This window comes from Festucalex cinctus, chromosome 5 (genome assembly GCF_051991245.1).
Source record: "Festucalex cinctus isolate MCC-2025b chromosome 5, RoL_Fcin_1.0, whole genome shotgun sequence".
Classification (NCBI taxonomy): Eukaryota; Metazoa; Chordata; class Actinopteri; order Syngnathiformes; family Syngnathidae; genus Festucalex; species Festucalex cinctus.
Genome location: NC_135415.1, coordinates 22,561,273 through 22,584,494, shown reverse-complemented (window position 1 = coordinate 22,584,494; position 23,222 = coordinate 22,561,273). Strand labels below are relative to the sequence as shown.

The 23,222-nt window shown below is 40.7% G+C and overlaps 3 protein-coding genes across 5 annotated transcripts; all 3 read left to right on the top strand.

The window, feature by feature from the left end:
* Nucleotides 1–443: 443 nt before the first annotated feature.
* On the top strand, nt 444–10,266 carry nim1ka (NIM1 serine/threonine protein kinase a). 3 transcript variants are annotated; one of them, XM_077522021.1, is made up of 9 exons: nt 444–526; nt 610–698; nt 2,059–2,178; nt 5,132–5,360; nt 6,788–7,128; nt 7,214–7,326; nt 8,536–8,657; nt 8,756–8,902; nt 9,007–10,266. In XM_077522021.1, the coding sequence occupies exons 5-9, from the start codon at nt 6,848–6,850 to the stop codon at nt 9,760–9,762; spliced, it is 1,419 nt and encodes a 472-aa protein (XP_077378147.1). In that variant the 5' UTR covers nt 444–526; nt 610–698; nt 2,059–2,178; nt 5,132–5,360; nt 6,788–6,847; the 3' UTR covers nt 9,763–10,266. The 3 variants fall into 3 exon arrangements, with proteins under 3 accessions (XP_077378147.1, XP_077378146.1, XP_077378148.1); XM_077522022.1 differs by having other exon boundaries at nt 462–526; nt 613–698; XM_077522020.1 differs by lacking the exon at nt 610–698 and having other exon boundaries at nt 444–555.
* A 750-nt stretch (nt 10,267–11,016) lies between these two features.
* Nucleotides 11,017–18,615, top strand: creb3l3l (cAMP responsive element binding protein 3-like 3 like). Its single transcript, XM_077522125.1, has 10 exons — nt 11,017–11,162; nt 11,843–11,986; nt 12,827–13,196; nt 13,400–13,521; nt 13,604–13,696; nt 14,347–14,453; nt 14,810–14,878; nt 14,954–15,038; nt 15,111–15,204; nt 16,719–18,615. The coding sequence occupies exons 2-10, from the start codon at nt 11,843–11,845 to the stop codon at nt 17,132–17,134; spliced, it is 1,500 nt and encodes a 499-aa protein (XP_077378251.1). The 5' UTR covers nt 11,017–11,162; the 3' UTR covers nt 17,135–18,615.
* Nucleotides 18,616–20,581: 1,966 nt separating this feature from the next.
* On the top strand, nt 20,582–22,350 carry gadd45ga (growth arrest and DNA-damage-inducible, gamma a). Its single transcript, XM_077522126.1, has 4 exons — nt 20,582–20,755; nt 20,848–20,949; nt 21,052–21,262; nt 21,501–22,350. The coding sequence occupies exons 1-4, from the start codon at nt 20,703–20,705 to the stop codon at nt 21,612–21,614; spliced, it is 480 nt and encodes a 159-aa protein (XP_077378252.1). The 5' UTR covers nt 20,582–20,702; the 3' UTR covers nt 21,615–22,350.
* The last annotated feature ends 872 nt before the right edge of the window (nt 22,351–23,222 follow it).

Sequence of the window (23,222 nt, the reverse complement as noted above, 5' to 3'; positions counted from 1 at the left end):
AATAAATTGGTAGGGAATCGCTGTCTTGGCTTGTGCTCCTTTTTTTTTTTTTTTTTTTTTTTTTTAACATGAGCAACAATTTTAATGGCCTGGGTGGTGTGTTATTGGCCGTCAAAAAGAGATGTGTACATTTTATTTTATTTTTTTAACATGAGCAACAATTTTAATGGCCTGGTAGTAAGGGTTTCGAGTTAAGTAATACAAAATGATGACACTATAATTAGATGTGAGGCGTAAACAAGTTGGACGATTAAGTACTGTATGACTTATCTTTTTTATTTCCATTTTGAGATTTCAACTAAGGTTAGGGTGTTGTTTCGTTCACTTCACCAGCTAGTCCGCCTTGTGGCACTTCAAGCCTCTTCATTGGTCGAACGCCAAACGACACAACCCGGAAGCTACTTCTGGTTGGCTCACTCGGCAGCCACTCAAAACAATTTCCCCTTGACAACAGAATCAACCCGGGTAGCAGCTGCGGCGGTCAATGTCACCATCCGTCTGGCAAGATGATTATTCGAGAAATTTGGTGGAGTTTTCCCCAACAAATTCATTGAGGTAACAGCCGTTAGTGGAACTAACACCAATTGGTTTGCTTGTTTGTGTTTTGAGGAGAAGCGGGGTGGCTCACTGTGTGTGGGTGCTAACAACTGAGTGAACGCAATATTCACTTCTAGTCAGTCATCATACGCTTTAAGCTTGTAAGTACAATTAGATTTTTTTTTTTTTGTAATATTGCAGACGTTTAGGAAGCGTCTGTTGAGTTTTGTTGCTGTCCAGATCTGTGACTGACTTATATGCATCAGCACCTGGCACACGCACACACTAATCTAATTGAGGATCACTGTGATTTACTAGCTAGCTGGTTAACAGAGTTTGTCTCCGGCACCTGTTGCTTCCCAAAGGGATTTCCTTATCCATCCATCCATTTTCTTGACCGCTTATTCCTCACAAGGGTCGCGGGGGTTGCTGGCGCCTATCTCAGCTGGCTCTGAACAGTAGGTGGGGGACACCCTGGACTGGTCGCCAGCCAATCGCAGGGATTTCCTTATCTTTTTTTTTTTTTTTTTTTGTCAGGAAATACTGGAAATAATGGCAATCCATTAGTAGAATTATGTTTTAAAATTGTATTGGTTGATTGAAGAAACAGGTGTTGCAGCCAGGTGTAACACCTGTTTCTTTAATATCAAAATGGCTGCTACGCAGTCTGCTCTTTTGGAAGAAACCATTCAATAAAACTAGAGCTGTCAAAATTAATCAACAAGTAATAGATTAGAAATTTAATCAACAACTATTTTAATAATCAAGTAATGTTTTGGAGCCATTTTTAATTTAAAATTGTCCAAATCCTCTGATCACAGCATATCAACAGTAATTTTTCACTGATTTCTGTCGTCCTTCATGACAGAAGATTGATTATCTTCTGTGTTTAATCAAATAAGACATCCAAACATCTGTTTTTACTTTGGAAAACAATGACTGAATCGGTAACATAGTACAACATCAATCCACCTTTTTATTTTTCAATTTTTTTTAATTACTATACGAATACAAAATGTGAAATAACAGTTATCAGTGGATTTTTTTCTTATTAATACACTTCAATGTAAAATGAAAATGACTCTGATTCGTCAAGTAATCGATTGAATAATTGATATTTGCAGTCAAGATATTGCACTATGGATTCCTAGGGGGCCTGCCCCTCTGTTGATTCTCCATTGGTGTACGGTTGAGCTCTCAGTCCTTGTCAACCGTGCATCTCAATTAACACAGCAGGAAGCTTTGTGTGGAGGAGGCCCTGTTGCATGTGTGTGTTTGCAAGAGCACATTTGTGTCTATATTTATTCAAGTGCACTTATACAGCGTCTGAATGTGTGTGTGTGTGTGTTTCCTTTTGCGCCCAGATGCGTGCCTGTGGTGTGAAAATGGTGGAATGAGTGCAAACTTACACGGGCGGGAAGACAGACAGATTCAATTGAGGCAGGAAAAGTCAAACCAAAAAATGGTACAAATGGAACAGTATGCCTAAGATGGAAACTGTGACTCATTTCTTATCCACAGCTGCGCTGGATGGGCTCTAGTGTTTTCCATTGTTGAATTGTGTGAAGAGGCTGCTGATGCCCGCAGTGTGTTCACCAGCACCGCGCAAACCCCCTCCGGGATCTTCAGACAAATCACGTGGTGAGTAAGCACCCATTCTTGGCTGATGAAGGGCAAGTGCGCACTATTTGTGTGTACTATTACAAGTGGTCTTCAAGTCAGTCTCATCAGGGCTAAAGATATATTGCAGAATCTTTTGTAATGAAGTTCAACACAATCTGCCGAAAGCTGGATGCTGGTTGACCAACTCTTTGGGTTCAGAATACCGTATTTTCCGCACTATAAGGCGCACCTAAAAGCCTTCAATTTTTTCAAAAGCTGACCATGCGCCTTATAATCCAGTGTGCCTTATATATGGATCAATATTGAGCCGCAACAGGTCTCGTTGTCAAGACGCTATCGGTGACCCTGTACGATCGGTGACGCGCATGCGCACAAGATCCCGCCATCTTGGATCACGAGCTAATACTAATACTTTACCTCAGAGAAAATTATAAAACAGCTGTTTATTCATTTTGGGAGTGAATGGAGTTGTCAGAAAGCTGGTTTGTAATCTATTAATAAAGTTTGACTGGCCTATCTGACTTTTGTTGACGTTCCCTTTAGCGCAGCACCATCTAATGGATGCATAATGTAACCACAGCCTCTACTGTAGCGCCTTTTATATGGAAAAAGTTTTAAACCATGTAATTCATTGAAGATGCGCCTTTTAGTGCGGAAAATACGGTAAATCAATCAGATACGATTTTTATGATGATTGAAACTAAAACTGGCATGTCGAGTCCAAAATTGCCGTCAGTTTTTTTTCTGGGACTCAAATTTTTAAATAATAAATTCTGATGCCGGATTGTTCAGGTTTAGCAGAGGTTTGTGCTCTACTCAGGGCATGTTTCTCAAATCTTATTTCTGACTACTCCTCACCAAAACATTTTTATTATAGCAATAGTGAAAAGTTTCCATCAAAACTACTCCTATAAATAAATAGTGGACAGTGAAAACAGTGAATGCCCATTTACATGTGGTTGTAATTTTTAACATCTCCCCTGATGCTTTCTTTGTGTGCACTAATCCGCCCATCTGCTGTATTTAACATCAAAACGCCGAAGTTAAATGCAGCGTTGTAGAATGGCAAACATGGAGCTGTGTGCTCTCTTTCTTGACACACTCACTAATGGTGGGTGCTCGTTCCTCGGCCTGACATAAAGACAAACACCCTTGCCAAGCAACCTGTTGTCCAGGAGAGCTGAAGCGCTGGACAATCCGGAGAATACTGCTCATCTGCATTCACTGCATGGAGTGCTATTTCAAGCCATTATTGCAAAAGTGCATCTGTTTTTATTTTTTTTCCAGCCAGCGCGCATTAATAGTGTCAGTTCTCAAGAACATCTCATTTCCTGATAGAGCTAATGTGTGTTCATCCCTTTTAATTCTTTATATTTACACACATAAAAGGATGTTATTCTCTTTGCAGGTCCTTGTCTGTTGCCTGACATCAATGCTGAAATATTCATCCACGGTGTTTGATTGCTCAGAGATTGCACATCTAAAAAATAGACCCTTTGATTTGGTGGCGTAGTTGTAACGTGGGCTTGTTTTAATATGGAGATGAATGAGAGAATCTCTATTTATCTTGTTTTTTTACACTGCCATATAACAGACAATAGAAAAGGGCATGTCATTCTTTTTTTTTCCACACCAAATTGACGGCATTTTAAGTAGATTGTTACTACAGAATACATGGATTGGTGAAGTTAGCTTCTCATAAGATGTTGACAGTTTGATTTGTAATATTGAATGTGTATAGCCAAAACAAAGTGACGTCTTGAAGCAATGGAGGCCTCATGGATTTCTCCAATTAGTTGAAACCAGCAAAGGGCATAAATAAGTCATGCCCTACTAGTTTACTATCTAGACAGGCTGCCTAAAGGATTGAAATGGACAGTAAAATGAAACCGATGACATGGCCGCCATGCTAGCAGAAGGGGACGTTCCTTCTAAAGAACATCACGGCATGAGAAGTTGAGCTATATCAGAACTGAACAATCGGAGAGTGATTCTCCATTATCATTAAAATGTTTTGTTGTTAAATTATTAATGACCGGCGATTGGCTGGCAACCAGTTCAGGGTGTACCCTGCCTACTGGCCAAAGCCAGCTGAGATAGGCTCCAGCACCCCCCAGCGACCCTTGTGAGGAATAAGCGGTCAAGAAAATGGATGGATGGTTTATTAATGATCAACTACTTGATTAATCATCCTAAAAAAGGTCCAATTTATGAAGATCCCAAATGGTGCTAAATTGCGTGTTCGCTGTCTCTAAAAGATTGCCCACACTATTGGCCGCTTTTGTACAAGTGGAAGACGGCCATATTTCAATGACAGTTTTGCATTTTAGCTGCTTTTCATCACATTCAACTCAACGTATCCCTTTTCCGAACCACTTATGCTAAATTTATCATTCATTGATCAGACTGAGATGATGGAAAACTAAGTTTTATGAATTGACCAGAAATAGTCACTGGACTTTAAATGTTATCGTATGACGGATTTTCCCTAAAGGAGTATGTAAACAAGAAGCAGGTTAGTTGGGTCTTTTGTCTGGGTGCAAGAGAGTGATGAGGATGTGTGTCTTGTTTGTTCTGGCTCTCATAGCAACATTAGCCTGCAGTGAGCGTGCACGGGCATACAATTTAAGCACACTTTCACACAGGAGGTGATCCGGATCGGATCGCTTACTCATACCATAAAATGTCTAAATTAGAAATTGAAAAAATGACTTCTAAGTCTTGGATTGATTCCAGATTGTGGCAATAAATGTCTGCACCCCTGACACTATCATCTGTTCCACCTCTTTCCAACAACCCCACCCACCCACTCTGTCCCCCGCCCAGCCCCTCTCACCCTCCTCTTCAATCTGTGTTATATTTAAACCTCGGACACTCAAATGATCCCATTTTAAGCCACGCTGACCACTTGAGTAAACGCCTCTATTGTGGATGACTCTCATAACAATTACTCTCTCTCGCCTGTCTCCAGCTTCGTCGCCCACACGTTGACGGCTACGACTGACGGTCTTCCACAGACTCATCTTGAGATGCAACAAGATTATAAATGCTTTAAAATGGAAAGGCAAAAGTGCTGCTGACCCACTGGAGTGTTATCATTTTTGTTGATGAAACATGCACTGAGAAGATTTTTTTTTTTTACATGATATTTGGATAAAAAGACACTGACATGATTCAGCTGCTGGCTCAAATAACGGAAGGTAAGTGGTTTTGTTTTGTTGTATAGTGTGATGTTTGAGTGGAACCTCTAAAAATTAAGCTAGTTCAAACTGAATTTCCACTCAAATGATTCTTTAAAAAATCGTCAAACGTCAAACACAACTTTGAGGTCCGAGCTGCTCACGTGAATAGCTAATGAGTGATGAGCCTGCTAACATAACTGATTTTTAATGTTGGATACCTGCCAAAAGCTGAGTAGTTTTACCTTTTACAAACTGTAGTTTATAGTTTTCGTTTATTTCTATACTGCATGGCATATTACCCAAAACCTTGTCATTAAAGTAGGTTCAATACCACTTTTTTTTTTTTTCTTTTCTTCAAACCAAGTACGAGTACTCGGCTCTTTAGTCACCGATACCGACACAAAGTACTGATAACCACTAGTACTTTTGAGACATAAAATTTCCGTTAAACCAATAACAGCGAATTTTAAAGAAAGACTGACTGGCACATGAAATGGCAATATATATATATATTTTATAATCTTATTTCCATTTGTTCATCAAATACATTTTGTATCCAACACACAATATAATAAATATATATCAAATGAAACAAATACTCCGGTAGCCTGAAAATGTCCCAATCAAAATAATGTTCCCTCAGTATAACGTGGTTCACTTTTCACAACCTCACTGTTTCACGGATATTTTTGGGTGCACTTGTTTTTTTTAAAGTAGTGTTCCTATTTTATTTTATTTTATTTTATTTTATTTTATTTTATTTTATTTTATTTTATTTTATTTTATTTTATTTTATTTTATTTTATTTTATTTTATTTCAATGAAAGTTTGAACATTGAGAGTGTTTAAACAGGACAGAAATGTGAGAAAATGTAAATGCCTCTATGAGAAAAGCGTATTGTGTGTTGGTGAGCAGTTTTACAGCCTTTATAACATTTACATAACTATAAAAAATAAAAATAAAGCTAATTACTTTGTGGATTTCACTTCTTTTGGAACGTAACCCCACTAATAAATAAAGGAACACTGTATGTTGGTGTACAGCTTCCTTCAACTGAAATTGGTATCGGCCATCATCGTGAGTACTCATTTCCTTGAAATAAGGCCAGTATCAGCCCGATTCAAATACCTGGTGTCAGTACTCGCCCATCACTCTCTTTAGAGGTTTTTTTTTTTTCTTTTTTCAACCACCATCTTGAAATAGGTTCTGTTGAACTTTGGAGTGTCGACTATATTGCAACTAATGCACAATATATTATATTGTGGGTCTTTATACCTTTGAAATTGAGTGCCATTGCAAAGTATTTGCAGTCTAATCTTTGCATGAGCAGTATACAACACGCACAGAATACTCTTGAATTGAAATACAATGACTATGTTTGATTGACTTTACTGTTGGGAAGTGCACAATTAAAATGTAACAATGATTTGTTCTCCATCACCAGTTGCCATGAGGTAAGCCCTCCCCCCCAGCTCCCCCTCAACCCAGGGTGACCGCTGGCAGGATGACTGCTGTCTGCCCCTCAGAGAGCAGCCCAGAGGAGGCCAAAGCAGGGGCCGGGGGAGCCACGGGGTGCAGCTCCGTTTCCGGGCTCGACACCGGGGAGTCCGTTGAAGACTCTGCAGGAAGTTCAGTTGGAGACACAGCGGCCGCAGTCCACGGCCAGAAGTACATGCGCTGCAGCACCCAGGACAGCTCCGACATCAACACAGATGATGAAGGAGCGACCGTCCGCCGCCTTACCCCATTGGAGAGACTCAACCTGGATATGTGCCAGGATGAGAGGTGAGGCTCGGATTTATTATTTTATTTTTTTCCCTTCTTTCTACATTACATGTGTGTTCCGGTTGTTGTTTTGTGTTGACAACAGGGTGGTCCGTGAATTGACAGTGGGAAGAAGAATCAGCTTCTACAAAATTCGAGGCGAGATCGGTTGTGGAAATTTTTCACATGTCAAGATGGGAATTCATGCACTCACAAAAGGTAAAGCCAGCGTAACAGTAGATTAACACATTGGCTGAACAGACTAATCTGTGCAGTCAGTACTGGTGTTGTGAAAGATCTCATAGTCCAGTAAAACCTCAAACGGTTAATATAACACAATGAAAAGCCATTTGCAGAGTTTACCTTTACTGTTGGCTTAACTGAAATCTTGTCAGTTACACTGAAGTCACTGTGATGCTATTTAACTCAGACTTATTTTGCTTTTTAAGTTGAAGTTCTGTGTTACTTTATATTCTCACATACTACAGATTGCACGACCTCATGGCCGTATAAGTTCTAATTCTAAAATATGTAGCTATAATATAAAAAAGGTATCATTCTAAAAATATAACTACTGTACACATATGAGGTTGGCTCCCACAGACCTGCATTGAACAGCAAGATGTAGCGCTAAGTAAAGTGTCTTTAGTCAGTAATTGATGAAGTGATCGCGTCCAAGACAAGGGGATGATTGAGGTGCAAAACTGAATTGATTGTCTGGTGACCTTCAACAGAGTGATTTGAGATCTTGTTGCCTTAGTGACATAACTCATCCAAGCTAAAGAGGGAAGAAAGGAGGTTGTTTTCATTTCTTTCTTTTTTTTTTTTTTTTTTTTTTTTAAACTGTTTGTGCACGTGCTGGTTTAAGTAATCTCAATTTTTTTCCTGTAACCGGTGGGTTAAAATGGGTTTTAAGGTTTCATGTACTTGCTAGCTATGCACAAATTGTTTGGTTTTAACAATAGGATGCTTTTTCGGTTCTGTCACACTGAAAGGAGTCCAACCAGATGCACAATTGCGGTTTTTGTCACATGGGACGTTTAGTATATTCAATCACCTGATGTTTGTTTTACTTTTGTGTAAATAAGAATTTAAGAGTACAATACATTTAAAAGTCATTTTGGAGCCTGACTGTTGACCAATATTGAATAGACCGTAAGAATAAATACGGCTCTTCATAAATGTATTTTTATGTATTTTTTTTATATTTTTGTATGTATTTTTACAAAAGTTCGCTCTTAATATGGAACTTCAATATACTTTTTTTTTTAGAGGAAAATATTTTAAATATGTCTTATTTCCAAGCAAAATCTTTATGCTTATTATTTCCAAAATTTCCCTGCTTAACTTCCCTTCCAAATTTACTGGAAATGTTCCATCCCTTTATGACCGTATACATGTTTGATCCTGTTTTCTCTGCAACACCAGACAAAGTGGCCATCAAGATCCTTGATAAAACCAAGCTGGATCAAAAAACGCAGCGTCTGCTGTCCAGAGAAATCTCCAGCATGGAGAAGCTACATCACCCGAACATCATACGCCTCTATGAGGTTGGGCTCTTCTACACTATTGTTGATTGATGGGTTATTGTCTTGAAGTGTATCAAGACAATGTGATCACCCCTTTTTTCCTCTTCCTAAAACCTAAGGTGGTGGAGACGTTGTCACGGTTACACCTCGTGTTGGAGTACGCTGGCGGTGGGGAACTCTACAGCAAAATCACCACAGAGGGTAAACTTTCTGACGCCGACAGCAAAATTGTCTTTGCTCAGATCCTGTCTGCCGTTAAACACATGGTGGGTAGCGACATTTACTGAATACCTCCGCCAAGCATGAAGTAACGCGATTAAAATGTCATCTACTGGGTGTTTTTTTGTTTTTTGTTTTGTTGTTCCAACAGCATGAAAACAACATCATCCACCGCGACCTGAAGGCAGAAAACGTCTTCTACACCAGCAGCTCTTGCGTCAAGGTGGGCGACTTCGGCTTCAGCACGATGAGCCGCCGCGACGAAACGCTCAACACGTTCTGCGGCTCCCCGCCTTACGCTGCCCCTGAGCTCTTCCGGGACGAGAACTACGTGGGCGTCTTTGTGGACATTTGGGCCCTGGGAGTGATGCTTTTCTTCATGGTGACGGGCACCATGCCTTTCAGGGCGGATACTGTGGCAAAACTGAAGAGGTGCATCCTAGAAGGCGCCTTCACGCTGCCGTCCTGGCTGCCGGACGCGTGCCAGAAGCTGATCCGCGCCATCCTCCAACCCTTGCCGACTGACCGCTGCTCCGTAGAACAGGTGATCGGCAGCGACTGGTTGCATCATGTGGACTTCCCGCGGCCCATGGAGCCCTTCAAGCTGGAGCCATCGCACCTCGCGGAGAATGATCCATCCGAGCTGGGGGTGGAGGAGACGGAAGTAGCGACAGCACTCGGGACACTCGGCATCACCTCAGAACACATCCTGAACAACCAGGGAAAGGACTGCAGGAGTTCCATCACAGGAGTGTATCGAATCCTGCTGCACGGCGCTCACAAGAGACGCGCTATGGAGAGCGTAGCAACGGCCACGCAGGCAGCTGGACCAAAAGCGAGCAAAAAGGAACGTCTAAAGGTGTACCGCAGTTTACGGCACACGTCCAAGCTCTGTGTGATTCTGTGACACACTGCTCGATCTAATTTTATATTCAGTACTAGTGTACACATTAGGCAAAACTGAATGTTGGTTTGAAAAAAAGTGACATAATGTCCACCAGTAGGCCAGTCCAGTTAAATCATTTGGAAAATGAAATCTGGGATTTCTTTTTGTTTTTTTCCACATTATTCATTTAGTAAGTGAAATTAGTCTCTGTGAGAATGTTAAGATTTCTTGTCTTTGACAGAGACTTGATCTAATCCACAAGATTTTGAGTAATTTTGGATGGGTGAATGTAGCTGACACTTGACTTTTGGCATGATGTAGCACAATAAACCATAAAAATAATAATCAAAATCACTGTAGAATTTGCAAAGGCTTGCATGCATATCCATGTGTTATCTTCAGGATAATCTTTCAATTTGCAATGTTTGTAGAGACACTTTATTGCCATCTTGCCTGATGCATCTCTATGAGATGTTCTGCAAGTTATTGGCCTGTTTGGAAAAGCCAATAAATGACTTGCAATTAGTTTTGAGTCTAATTTTAGTGTTTGTTATATACTGACGACTTTTGGGTTTTAGATTAAATGATGAACATAAAACAAAGGTTCAGAATTAGCTTTTATTTCATGGTATTTATATCTGGATGTTGTTGAACAACTCGGACAGAGTACCTTTTGTTTGAAGCCACTTTTCATGTGAGCAAAAGTATTGGAACATATTAAAATGACTAACAATTAATACTTGGTGGCATAACCCTTACTTAACTGCATCAAGCCTAGCCTAACTTAGGGAAGAGAATGTTGGCCCTAAGCATTGTTTGACAAAGGATGAAGGGAAAAAAAAGAAAAAAGAAACTCATCAAAATAAAACACGGCTATTTTGTAGAGTGTCACTCAGATTGACTTGTTCTGTATATCGCCATACATTAATGGGAAAAACAATTTATGTGGAACCGCCAGACTAGCCAAGCCACATTTTTTTCAAAAGGGTACAAGCTGTACATATTTTTCAGGACAGGTGTTCCATTTGGATTTATAATATATAAAAAAAATAAAATAAAATTAACATGATAAACATCCACCAACACTTGACATAGAAGTCGTAAAATAATTTAAAGTTGTTGTAGTTTAATGTTGAGCAGAGAAAATACTAAGGATTTTTTTTCTATTGGAGTCGGAAATTCTTGCCGAAATATGCACATAAGACTTCATTTCCCACAATGCTTTGTGTAAGTATGCGTATGCGTACCACTTCCGCCTTCACGTGATGACGCAGATTTTGCCTTGTTGGAAGGAGCTTTCAACAGGAACAGGAAACGTTGTGACTGACAAACAGTTGACAGAGACACAGACGAGGGGGAAAAAAAACACAAAGACGGCGAGACCCAGATTCACTCATTCAAGTTGGATTTTGCCTTCTGTGGTAAGAAAACTGATTCCCATGCCAAGTCGGCGTCCTTAACAGTTTGCTGCTCTGCGTGTTTCAGTCCGACATTAAACCGTTATAATGGTACCATGCTAGTTAAGCTAATGCTAGCTCCAACAGCTTGAAGATCTTGGTCAAGCATGTCATTTTGTTCTTATAAAGGGACGCAACGAAATGCAAATGATTAAACGCACACAAAAATTGCGTATCACATTGATTGTGTCAAATGGGTCGTCAGCAAATAAACAAACGCAAGAGTGTATTTGTGTTTCGCGTGACACTAATCACATGCCCCTCACCACAGTCTCACAATGTAATGCTAACGTGAAAAGCATTCTGACTTTAAATCATAGCATTTTGCTGCATTTTATGCTGAATCGCTTTTGTGTTGACATTGCAAGCACATCCACGTGATCAAGGAGTGAGGGGGTGGGGCAACGGGGCTCACATGAAGATTAGGTCATGCTGAGTGATGCAACATGAAGTCCATATTTGTAAACGTGTGCTATAAATGTGTCGTCATCGTAGAGTGTGGAAAACTTTGATTACTGATGCAACATCCTATTGACAAAAAAAAACCCTATTTAATTCCACTCACATGAGGGATAAAGTGACAGTCTGTTATTTTATGTTACGTTACGTGGTGTTTAATATGATTTGGAATATGTCCACCGCAGATGTCACTCACAGAGGACCAAGCAAACATGGATGGAGCAGACCTTCTCGGTTTGCAGTTTGATGACGGCCTGGATGGATCTTCCGAAGATCAGCTCTTTGCTTACGTCAGTACGCTCATTGATTCGTGGCACTCCGAACAGAATGTAAGGCTTCCAAAATGTCTTGTTTTTAATACATGAACCGATATGAAAAAATGGAAATGGAGTATGCTGTTGTTCAAACTGTCATCATGTGCGATGTCTGCAGATCTCGTGAGATTTCAGCTTAGATCTAAATCATTGGGCAATTTTGTTTTTATATAAATTTTGTAGATTATTATTTTTTTTTTATTATTTGCTTTTACCCACCTCATGTTTTCATCTCGTGTACATTTTTGACAAATTTTTGTCTTATTTATCTTAGGTCATTTTTGTCTTTTCCGTGATGGCAAACCAGAAAGGGAACCCAAACCAGCACTTTCTGTGACACTGGAAATAAATTGCTTGGTGCAATATGAACAATAAGCTTAATTAAATATAAATTATAAATAAAAATAAATTTCACCAAGCTAAAAAACAATTTAAATACACTTATCCACTACTCACACATGAATTCCTGCAATACCCGTGAAGCGCCACTAGGTGGCAGTATCACTCTGTAAACAAATTCCAGTTCCTTTAAGTACATTTAATATTGCAAAGGAAATGTTTGACTTACCTCTTCGATTGCATCAATTAGAACCAGAAACAAATTAATCCACTAAGTTGTTTTTATTATATTAGATGTTTTTGTTTTTTTGTTTAAAAAAAAAAAGAAAAAGAAAAATCAACTCTGAAGCGAACCATTTTACTCCTTAGTAGAGTCCCTTGCATTTTACAGTAGCTGTACAGAATTAAATAATCGTGCTAGTTTGGATACAATTGACAGACTTAAATATAGAAATAGTGAGATAAGCTGCGAAGATGAACTCAAAGGTGTTATTTGTCCATCTTACCCCTGCACAGGTGCTCAGCTTGTTTCAGGAAGACGACAACATCGAGACCCTCTGTCCCTCCCATTCCCCACTGAGCAGCGACAGCGGCATCTCTGACTACAGCGGCAGCGGCGGCCGCGTCGGGAACGGCACCCCCGTGGGTTGCCCGAGCCCCGAGGGCGGCGACATCGACGTCTTGCACAGTCCCAGCTACTCCAACCCGAGCCCGCTGTGCTCCGAACCCGCCGTCGTCGCTGAGGAGCTGCAGACCGAGAACCCGGAGGCCTTGAGTGTCCGGGCGGATCATAGCTACTCTTTGCTCAGGGGCAAATGTGAAGACGCGGATGTCCTGCAGAGTGTGTGGGCAGAGAAGCCTGACACGGATGTCTTCATTGATCTGGGTATTTGTCAGCATTCATTTCATAATGCCCATAGACAAGTCAATTATTTATTTGTGTACAGAACTTTATTTTTGAAGTGTCCTATAAAATAAAATTATGTTGAGTTAATTTCTAAAAATGTAAATGACCCAAGTTTAGTCAAATGGGTAGTTCCTTGCCAGATGTTAAATGTTATATTAAATCTCTTCAAATAATGCCCACAGATAATCTGGTGACTGATGAAATGGAGGAAGACTTTGCCAGCGACTATGCCAGCGAGCTGCCTTGTACGCTGGCCATCGAGGAATCGATGCTGGAAACGATGCAGCACGACAACACGCCAGAGGTCAGTTCATGCACAAATCATTCAGAATCATGCCAAAATACAAGACTACGTGCAAAATCTTATATCGTGACTTTTTTTGCAGTTCCAGTTCAAGGAAATTGTGCTCTCCGAGGAGGAGAAACGACTTCTGGCAAAAGAGGGAGCAACCATTCCCACTAATATGCCTCTTACTAAGGTACGCTCAGCCATTGGATAAATATGATGGCGGTAAGTGTGTGAATATCGAGCAACCTCGCAATTTGATTTGATTATCACGTACAGATTTTTTTTTTCTAAGTGGAAATTATTTACAGAAAAATTTACATACCGTGTATTTATTTCCATGACATTTTATTAAAACAAAATCGGAGCATATTTTTAACCAAGCCTAGTGGCCATTTTGCCACTTGCTGTCCAGTGAAAATGACATCACAGTTGCTCATGCCCAATCACAGCTCAGCTTGATTGGCTGTGATTGGTCGATACCTGATCCTTGAGCCTGTGATGTCATTTACAGTCTACAACAAGTGGCAAAAATGGCCGCCCCTGAGATGTATTAAAAACAGGTGGATTTTACTGCTTATCTCATATTCCACAAATGCAATATGAATCCGAATGCCTGTTTAGACAATTGGAGGCACAATCAACATATTGTAATGAAAATATTTTGAGTTGACTTCGCCTTTGCATATGTATTGATTGTGTTTTCTGGCGCACCACAAGATGATGACATGTACAAATGATTTCAAGCATTTTTATTCCGCAAACGTTAATACAAGGGAAAGTCAGGCACATAGAAAGTCATGTTAGTTGTGACATTTCCTCATGCTGTTGTTGTGCACGCAGGTCGAGGAGAGGACCCTGAAGAGGGTTCGGAGGAAGATCCGCAACAAGCAGTCGGCTCAGGAGAGTCGCAAGAAGAAGAAGGTGTACGTAGACGGCTTAGAGAGCAGGTGAGATGAAATTCTTCTTATCTGTGTGTTTGTACATTAGAATGAGAAGGAGACAAGAGCCTGAAAGCCCACCAAAAAAAAAAAAAAAAAAAACTAAACAATGGCCACTCATGCGAGTGGGTCGTTAGTTGTTTCACAGCCAGCTGGCGCTTTAGTCTCCATTCAAAGGCAAAGAAAACGTCACGTTTCTCTCTAGTATTGCTCAGAATACTCTCTCACTGGAGAGGAGGCCATTAATGTGTAAATCACATCCTACTAATTAAAGACAATCAGGAGCTTTTAAAAGGGTGTCTGTGCTAATTAGCGACTTGATCATTATTGAGTGCGTGAAACTGGTCGATTTGCTTCCCCCCAAGGGTCGCCGTCTGCACCGCGCACAACGTGGAGCTGCAGAAGAAAGTCCAAATGCTCCAGAAACAGAACATGTAAGAACACTTGATGATGCCACACCTTGCATAAGTACAAAATAACACACTCGTCCTCCGTTATCCACCTGGCAGGTCTTTAATTGAGCAGCTGAGGAAACTGCAAGCCGTGGTCAAGATGTCCACCTTGAAGGCCAGCACGACAAGCACGTGTGTCATGGTGAGAGGACGTCCCGCATTTTTTTTTTTTGACTTTCTGTTTTCTTCATGCAGTGTGCTTTCCATACTGCAGGTGTTCCTGCTCTCCTTTTGTCTCATCGTCTTCCCGTCGATCAACCCGTTTCGCAGCCAGGCGGAGCAGAAGGAACTCTACCTTCCGTCTTCCAGTAAGCACGCTCCAGCTCCACCCGCCTTCTATTGTGCTTTTATTAGCCTCATAAAATAAACACAGCAGGAGGATGAAAAACACTTTTTGCAAATTGCAAATGGTGGCCATTTGATGAAAAGCTAGTTTTGATCGACTTCCTACGTTGAATTTTGAAATTACAGTTTTTTAGTTGGGCTTTTTAACGTGTTTCCAGAAGAGGTGATCAGACCGCGAAAAAGACATGCTTATTTATTACTTCTTTTTTTTTTTTTTAACCCTTGAATTGCATTTCCTGCTTTGTTTTGTTAATTTATTGATTTTTCTTTTCATAGAAATTAAAAACTTGATGGCAGATGAGTAAACATACAAGTTGACATATTTTAACGTTTAAAGATCAAAGAAGATATTTTAAGCTGTCTAATTTATGTTGTTTTCATTTGCTTATATAATTTGAATTTTCATTGTTGTTTTTTGGGGGATTGAGTAAAAATCCAAATTGACATGTTTAAAAATCAAAGGAAAATATAATTTGAAAGAAAACTGAACATTTTTGGTATACCAGCAACTCCCCCAAATTTTCTGGTCAAAGTGTAGTTGAACTAATCAAGATACTGATTGATTTTACAGGGCATATAATCAGGTGGATAGTAGCCTCTTAGTGTTTCAATCATGCAAATTTTCATTGAAAATATAATGCGTTAATTACAACAAGAATGATAAAGAAAACGAGATTTGCATCTCATGACTCCCAATTGTACATTGTAAGCTAACATGACACACACTTAACTCAAAACATTTGTCAAAATCCACATATATTTTTATTAATTAAGACGCTCTGAAATTAATAATTTGTTGTTCAGTATGACTATTTTAGGTTATTAGCTTTTATTAAAAGAAATGTTTTTAACATTACCGATTTGAAATGATATTTCCAATGATTACTGTCATCCATCATGAATTGGCTACTTATGACCTAATTAGCATTAGCGGCGGTTATTGATGGTGCATGGCAGCTTGCGTCTGTAGGATTGTAAACTGAGGACAACCTGAACGTTTTTGATGCCATTTGCCATATCTAACTCATTGATATCAACTTTGGGCAACTTCAACCCATTTTATGAAGTCATTTGTTCAGCCTTCTGCTCAAAAAGCCACATCAATAAATGAAAGGCGTGTTAAAAGTGATTTTCCCAACTCTGATCTGCTGGGAAAATGCATCACGGAAGACAATGGTAAATGTTTACAGCAAATTGGTTCACCACAACAGAATGAAAGTAGGTGAATTGGTGACTGCTGAACCACAAATATGTATTGGCTTACTGTCCTCATTTCATTGCCTTTCTTTTTCCTCTTGTTGACGTTGGCACCGCTTTTGCAGTGCACGTCATTTATACACAAATATAACTGATGTGAGAAAAAGATGACACATATTGTTATCTTAACAAAGAAAAAGAAAATCTTGAATTCAGCAGGCTGCACTCTTTTAGTCATTTATCAAAACCGTCCTCCGTTTTGTTTTGTTCACAATCGCAGTCATTTCCCGAACGTTACGCTCGCTGCCGTCAGAGAGCACCGACGCCGTGACCTCCCTGGAACCCGAAGACGACGAGCCGGACCTTCGCCTGCTGCCTCAAGCCGAGCTGGAGAACATCGACGTCATCTTTGCGGGCGGTAAGAAGAACCACACCCCCGACTACGAGCGCGTGGAGCAGCCCGACTCGGAGACGGCCGTCAACGGCAACTCTTCGGCCGACTACCCGGCATCCCCGCAGGCGGCGGAAGTGACGCCGGGAGCGGGCGGGGGGCCCGACGGGTTACAGCAAGGCTCCTTAGATTCCGTCGTGGTGGCCGCTGTGGCGTATGAGGTGGCCGGGTCCAAGGGGAACTGGATAGACCGGAACCCGCCGCCGTCTGTTATATTACAACAGCATCGTTCAGATGAGATGTAGCGTGGTTACGTATGCGGTGCATCTGGAAAGTATTAACAGCACTTGACTTTTTCCACATTGTTATTTTTTTCCTCAAAATTCTCCACGCAACAACCCAAAATGACATGAAAACCTTTTTATTTTATTTTATTGATTTATTTATTTAATTTTTTAGTTTTGTCAATTTATTAAAAAATAAAAGCCTAAGAAATTATTTTTAAAAAAAATAGGCGTGTAGAATTTTGAGGGAAAAATGAACTTAGTGCATTTTAGGGTGAGATTATATAACAAAATGTGGAGAACATGAACCACTTTTCGGAAGCACTGTAGCACCACCAGAGGGAGCCATATTTTGATTATTTGTACCAGAGGGAAGCTGAAGCAGCGAAAAACGGAAACTAACTGGGGAACCGTAATGAAACCCCACATTTGTTATGTTCTCAAGCATTCGCTGCCTATTGAGATACTTGAGAGACATTTGACCATGTGACATTATGGTAAAATATATCGCAAAGGGGGAATATGTTCAAATTTAGCTGGATTATGACCCAGCTCAACACAGCGGAGCAGCTACAGTTAGAACCCCCCAAATGTAGTACAATTTGTACTTCAATATTTTGTGGACTTAATCACCCACAGAAGCTGATGACAATAAATGGAAAATAGAACTTCCTGCTACATAGGAACACATCACCAAATTATTTTACTTTCCATTGTTTTCTGGAGTAAAAAAAAAAAAAAAAAAGTTAATGGTTGTTCCACTGTTTTCTTTAAAGATGGGAAACTTGTCATCCTTAACATTTTGATGTACTACTGTTACTTCATTAGCACTTTTCTATGTTGTAAAGGGCAAAAATGACTTGCTCAGTAATGAAAATACAAAAATACAAGCATGTATTTGAAAATGCCCCAAGCTCCAGGAAGGAAATAGTTATTTTATTGACAAATAAGCTTCCATCATCCATTGCTCGATAGAATGAAATAGGCTGCTTGATTTAATTAAAGTGATTTGGATCATTTGCACCATGAAGCCATTGCAGGACATTTGGCCTTGTAAATAGACGACATGTTAAGCGTTTCCCTTGTAACAAGGGTGTCGACTCTTTTGTGTGGACAGTCAAGTGATGACCGCCAGAGTCACTACGATACTCTTTTTGTTAACAAGGAGCCATTCTTGTGTTTTTATATACTTGTCCTGATTGCATTCTCGAGTTTGTGCAAACAATTATGATGCTCAGATGTTGTGCAGTTAACTATAGCCAAAAATGTAATGAGCTGTTATGTCAGTGATGCATTTTTAGTGTATTTTTATGTTACTTTTAATAATAATGGCATATAAAAGGGCACTGCTCTGTATTATGATCAGATGAGATTTTAAATGTGGGGAGGGGTAAGGCACTGATTCCAGAAGAATAAAATGTAAATAACTTGAAATGATTGTAGCTTTTCTGTACATTGGACCTCTGTACGTATATGGTAATAAAGTTTTTATGTACCAAGTATGGAACGGGTTTCTTGAGTTGATGTTCACAAGCTTTCCACATCATCTTTATTTATATAGCGCTTTCAAACAGCCACAGCTATCACAAAGCACTTACAGAACGCATAAAACATTAACTATTGTACAATTATAACAAATGTCCGCTCTCCATTCCTACATACGCTTTGATGTTTGAACCGGTTATAGATGAAAGAGATCCCTGCCAATAATCATGATTATTCCTTAACCAGCAATTGTAAGTTCCACTGTTTGCCCAAATGTTTTCTGAACAGACTTGGGTGGAAAAATAACACACCGCAGGATTAAGTCTTATGATAATCTTGTAGATACTCAACATTTGGGCATTTCCTCCAAATGATCCAAGTTTGCTCTGTCACATGCACGCTGCTGCACTGTCTCGTGCTAGGCAAACAATTTGTAATGCATTAGACATGACATCAGCCTTTTTTTTTTCTTTTTTTTTTGAAAGGGGGAAGTAGAGGCAGGTGACTCATCAGCAGTCATGACTCATGATTACGAAGCAACAAGCCCGGACTAGTTTTTGTGGAGGGAAGGTCGCGATTTGAATGGCCTGTAGGTGGCGATGTAAGGCTAGCTATTAGCTGCGCACAAAGTAACACAGCCCATGCAATAACAATGTATTCAAGGTGCGGGTGTTAAATTTGAATTTTAAAACAAATACACAGGCTAGAATAGATCATTTGCACATGGACTAAAATAAAGTTAAAATGTGTATGAAAAAAATCATTCATGTTCATTTTGTTTTGATTTACAAGTCATTTAATTGTAATTAATTATTAAGCAAGTAAATAAAATCACTTTTAAAGTAAAATGATTTATTAACTAATACAATAGTACATGCATTCCGGTGTGATTCATCATTATTATTATTATTATTATTATTATTATTATGATTATTATTATTATTATACTTTGAATGGTGTTATATTGTAAAACACACGGGGGGTTTGTAGTGTTAAAAAAAAGCCCCCGTGGATAAACGATACGCGTGGCGACAGACCGCTAATTAAGCTAATTCCATTTGCTATTTTAAGAAAAACCTGGCGAGTGGCTTTTTCGCCCTAAACAAACGTGTCGTCATACGGAAGTCGCGCCTCAACCCGGAAGTGAACGTCCTTTTCACTCACGCCACGATAGGTACAGCATAAATAGGCTGCTAGCCAAAGGTGCACGCATTCCCAATATACTTCCAAGCAAGCCAGCTTGTTTATTAGACGTCTGTTGGCTTCCAGGGAGAGTTTTTGAAAAATGTGCTATTTATAGTCTGTTAATTCCCCGAGCTGGGAAAGTCCTGCACTTTAGAGAAGGTTGCACGGAGCTCACCTCTGAACCTTTCCCTGCGTTATCCCATGCATTCGCAATCTCAACAACAGGTCTTGGGAAAAGATCACTCTGTGCATATAAGTTATATAACCCCCTTAAAGAAAATTGACTTTTTAGGCTTTTGTTTTGTTTTGTTTTTTAGGTTGTGTAAGTGGGCTGATTTAAAAAAAAAAAAAATCTAGGAGAATGCAGGAAAAACACGATGAAGACGTAAACATGTTTTGCAATGCACCCAGGTTTGACTTTCGAACAACACGACACTTTTGATCGATTTTACTGGGTAATCGGGCAAGTAGAGTTCAAATGTCACTTGCCCCTCCCTTTTTAACCGTGTTTTTTTGTACACTGTGGTTATGTTGACAAAGGCAAAAGGAGGTGGGGGTGATTTCTTGAAAGTTCGTAATCCTTCCCCGCGTGGGCTTGTCAACAAACCTTGAGCAGTAAATGCCGGTGGTGGAGGGCGGCGGGGGGGGGGGGGGGGGGGAGGGGGGGGGCAGGGGGACTTTTTCTTTCCTCCTGACCGGCTTGCTGTGCACCAATCAGGGCGAAGCGTGAGCGGAAAGGACCGCCCCTTGCCGAGAAACCACGCCGGTCTCCCTTATAAAACCTCCCACTGCTCGCTCTGAACTCAGAATCTTAACGGCTGAAATAGAGAAGAGAACAAACGACACCGCACTGGAATACACGAGCTACACTTGTCTTTTTTTGTTCTGCTTTTACTCGCATCACGCGTGGATTATAACTATGACTCTTGAGGAGATCCGCGGACAGGAAAGCACGATGGAACACAACGAGAGGTGAGTCTTGGTCGCACTCTGAACGGATGGACGTTATTTTGTGCACGCACACAGTATCTAATGTGTGTTTTTTTTTATGTCTTTTGGAAAAGGGTGCAAAGTGCAGGCACAGCACTGGAAGAGTTGCTGCTCGCCGCTAAGAAGCAAGACTATCTGACAGTCGGCGTGTACGAGTCGGCTAAAGTCATGAATGTGTGAGTATTTGGACGAATTTTACGCACGTTTGATTTTTTTATATTTTTTTTTTACGCACAAGTCATCATTCCGGTTCTAACTCGTAATTCTCTTCTTAACAGCGACCCGGACAGCGTTGCCTTTTGCGTGCTCGCCACCGACCAGGAGCACGCATGCGACATCGCCCTGCAGATCCACTTCACGCTCATCCAAGCGTTCTGTTTCGACAACGACATCAACGTGGTGCGCGTCACCGACATCGAGCGCCTCGCAGATCTGGTGGGCGCCGACGAGGGCGGCGAGCCCAAGGACGCCCACTGCATCCTAGTCACGGTAAGGGCTTGGCTAGCTACCAACGTTTTCGTGACTTATTAGTGCCAAAAATGGTCACATATAAAATTCGAGAACATGAAAGAGCTGACGTCACTCACTAGGACACGTCACTTAAAGGCACATACACTAATACTACATTAGTGACCAAATATGGTTTTGCACAATCATAATACTGTCTGATAATGATCATACTATATTTATTTACAATTCCTCTTATTTATTTATTTTTCAATTCCAGAGCCCCAGTGCCAATCCATGGAAGGATCCTGCTCTGGACAAGCTGAGTCTGTTCTGCGAGCAGAGCCGCAGCATGTGCGACTGGGTTCCCACCATCACCTTCCCAGAACGCTGAGTCAGCCATTCTCCCCCAATCCCTTGAAGATGCATCGATGATGATGATGATGATGATGATGATAAGAAAGAAAGTCAAGGCTTCACTTGAGGGTGTCCCGGGCCTTTCTGCCTCCCGTTTGTCTGGATTAGTCGGCTGCGTGGCCACAATGGAAGCTCGCCATCTCATTCCCTCCACCCGCCCCCGTGTCCGATCCCTGCTTCCACGTGCAGGAGAAAGCAGCCTTCCAGTCAGTGCATTCTGGGTCAGGATGTTATGGATTATACCCTGAGGGGAGAAGGACTCAGACGCTAGTAAAAAAAAAAAAAAAAAAGGGGGGGGGGGGGTTGGCTCAGTGGCGTGACACCACGATGGACACTCGGGGAGGCGTTGTGAGAGCGATGACGGCCCACTCGATGATTAGCGAGAAGACGTCAGCGCGTGGGCACGACTGCATCAGGCTGTGCAGAGGCGGATGTGAGAGAGTGCGGAGGCCGGACCGGAGCTCATCAGATGGGAGTGATGCTGATCCGGGACGAGAGTGGCTGAAAAAAAAAAAAAAGACTGGACCTTTTCTTCAAGTGCAGATATGAGAAGCAAAAGACTTGTGGAAAATCTTGATTTGAGCTGCACTTTAATGACATTTCCTGAACTTTGATGAGCTGTTACTTTCTTTGAAATTGTGCAAGCGACGCATTCATGTGAATTTGCACACATTTTGTTGATGATCTGTGAATAAATATTTGAAATCAAATGACTGCTTGATTCCGCCTTTTGCTTTAGCAGCTTCTGAAGAGTAACAAAGGCAAATTCAAAAGACAGTGTGCAAAAGTTCACCAGCAAGCAATATCACGTTGGTGGTTATTAGTCATGCAACATGAGTAATTGAAGGTGTGATGTGTTTTTGAGCAAAGAAACTGCAATCCACACCGAAGTGTATTCTATGCAGACGGTATGCAAAACCTCCCAGGAAGCAACACCAAGTTGGTCATTAGTAGCCTGGGAAAACATTAATTTAGGAGACACATCTATTAGGTTTTTAAATAACAAGCAATTATACAATTTGAGGTGTGGCGTCTGTCAGAGCAGAGGCCACCAGATAAAGCAAATAATTGCACAGCTGACAAAAGGGGATTCAAAAGATATCAATGTGGAAAGTTAGCAATAGTTGACAATCAGCCAATGTACTATTAATAGTAGCTAAATGACCAATTGAGGTGTGGTGTCTTATTAGAGCAGAGGCTGCTGTTGTAGTAATTTACACCAATAAAGGCTATCAAAAAACTGGTGTGCAAAAGTTCACCAGCACGCAATACCATCATTGTAACAAATTGTCCTGCAGAAAGAATAATTGAGGCGTGGTATCTGCAAAAATAATTTATTGGTGTCTCTGAGAATTGAAATACACAAAGTATTCCAAAGTGGATTCAAAAGAAAGGTGGTGTAGGTGGCTTGCAGAAGTTCACCATGCTGCAAGGCTAATTGGGGTGTGGCCTCTATTAGAGCAGAACCACGATTTAAGGAAACACCATGCATGTGACCGTATATACCAACAAGCGAAGTGAGCATTAAGTGTGCGCATGTGCGAGGGAAAAAACGAGGCTACCAACTTCCCTATCAAGTTGAATG

Coding starts and splice junctions, on each gene's coding strand:
- nim1ka (XM_077522021.1), top strand. CDS start 6,848: ATGACTGCTGTCTGCCCCTCAGAGAGCAGCCCAGAGGAGGCCAAAGCA. Junction 7,327..8,535: donor AATTCATGCACTCACAAAAG/GTAAAGCCAGCG, acceptor CTGCAACACCAG/ACAAAGTGGCCATCAAGATC. Junction 8,903..9,006: donor TGTCTGCCGTTAAACACATG/GTGGGTAGCGAC, acceptor TTGTTCCAACAG/CATGAAAACAACATCATCCA.
- creb3l3l (XM_077522125.1), top strand. CDS start 11,843: ATGTCACTCACAGAGGACCAAGCAAACATGGATGGAGCAGACCTTCTC. Junction 14,454..14,809: donor GTAGACGGCTTAGAGAGCAG/GTGAGATGAAAT, acceptor CTTCCCCCCAAG/GGTCGCCGTCTGCACCGCGC. Junction 14,879..14,953: donor ATGCTCCAGAAACAGAACAT/GTAAGAACACTT, acceptor TCCACCTGGCAG/GTCTTTAATTGAGCAGCTGA.
- gadd45ga (XM_077522126.1), top strand. CDS start 20,703: ATGACTCTTGAGGAGATCCGCGGACAGGAAAGCACGATGGAACACAAC. Junction 20,756..20,847: donor ACGATGGAACACAACGAGAG/GTGAGTCTTGGT, acceptor CTTTTGGAAAAG/GGTGCAAAGTGCAGGCACAG. Junction 20,950..21,051: donor TCGGCTAAAGTCATGAATGT/GTGAGTATTTGG, acceptor TCTTCTTAACAG/CGACCCGGACAGCGTTGCCT.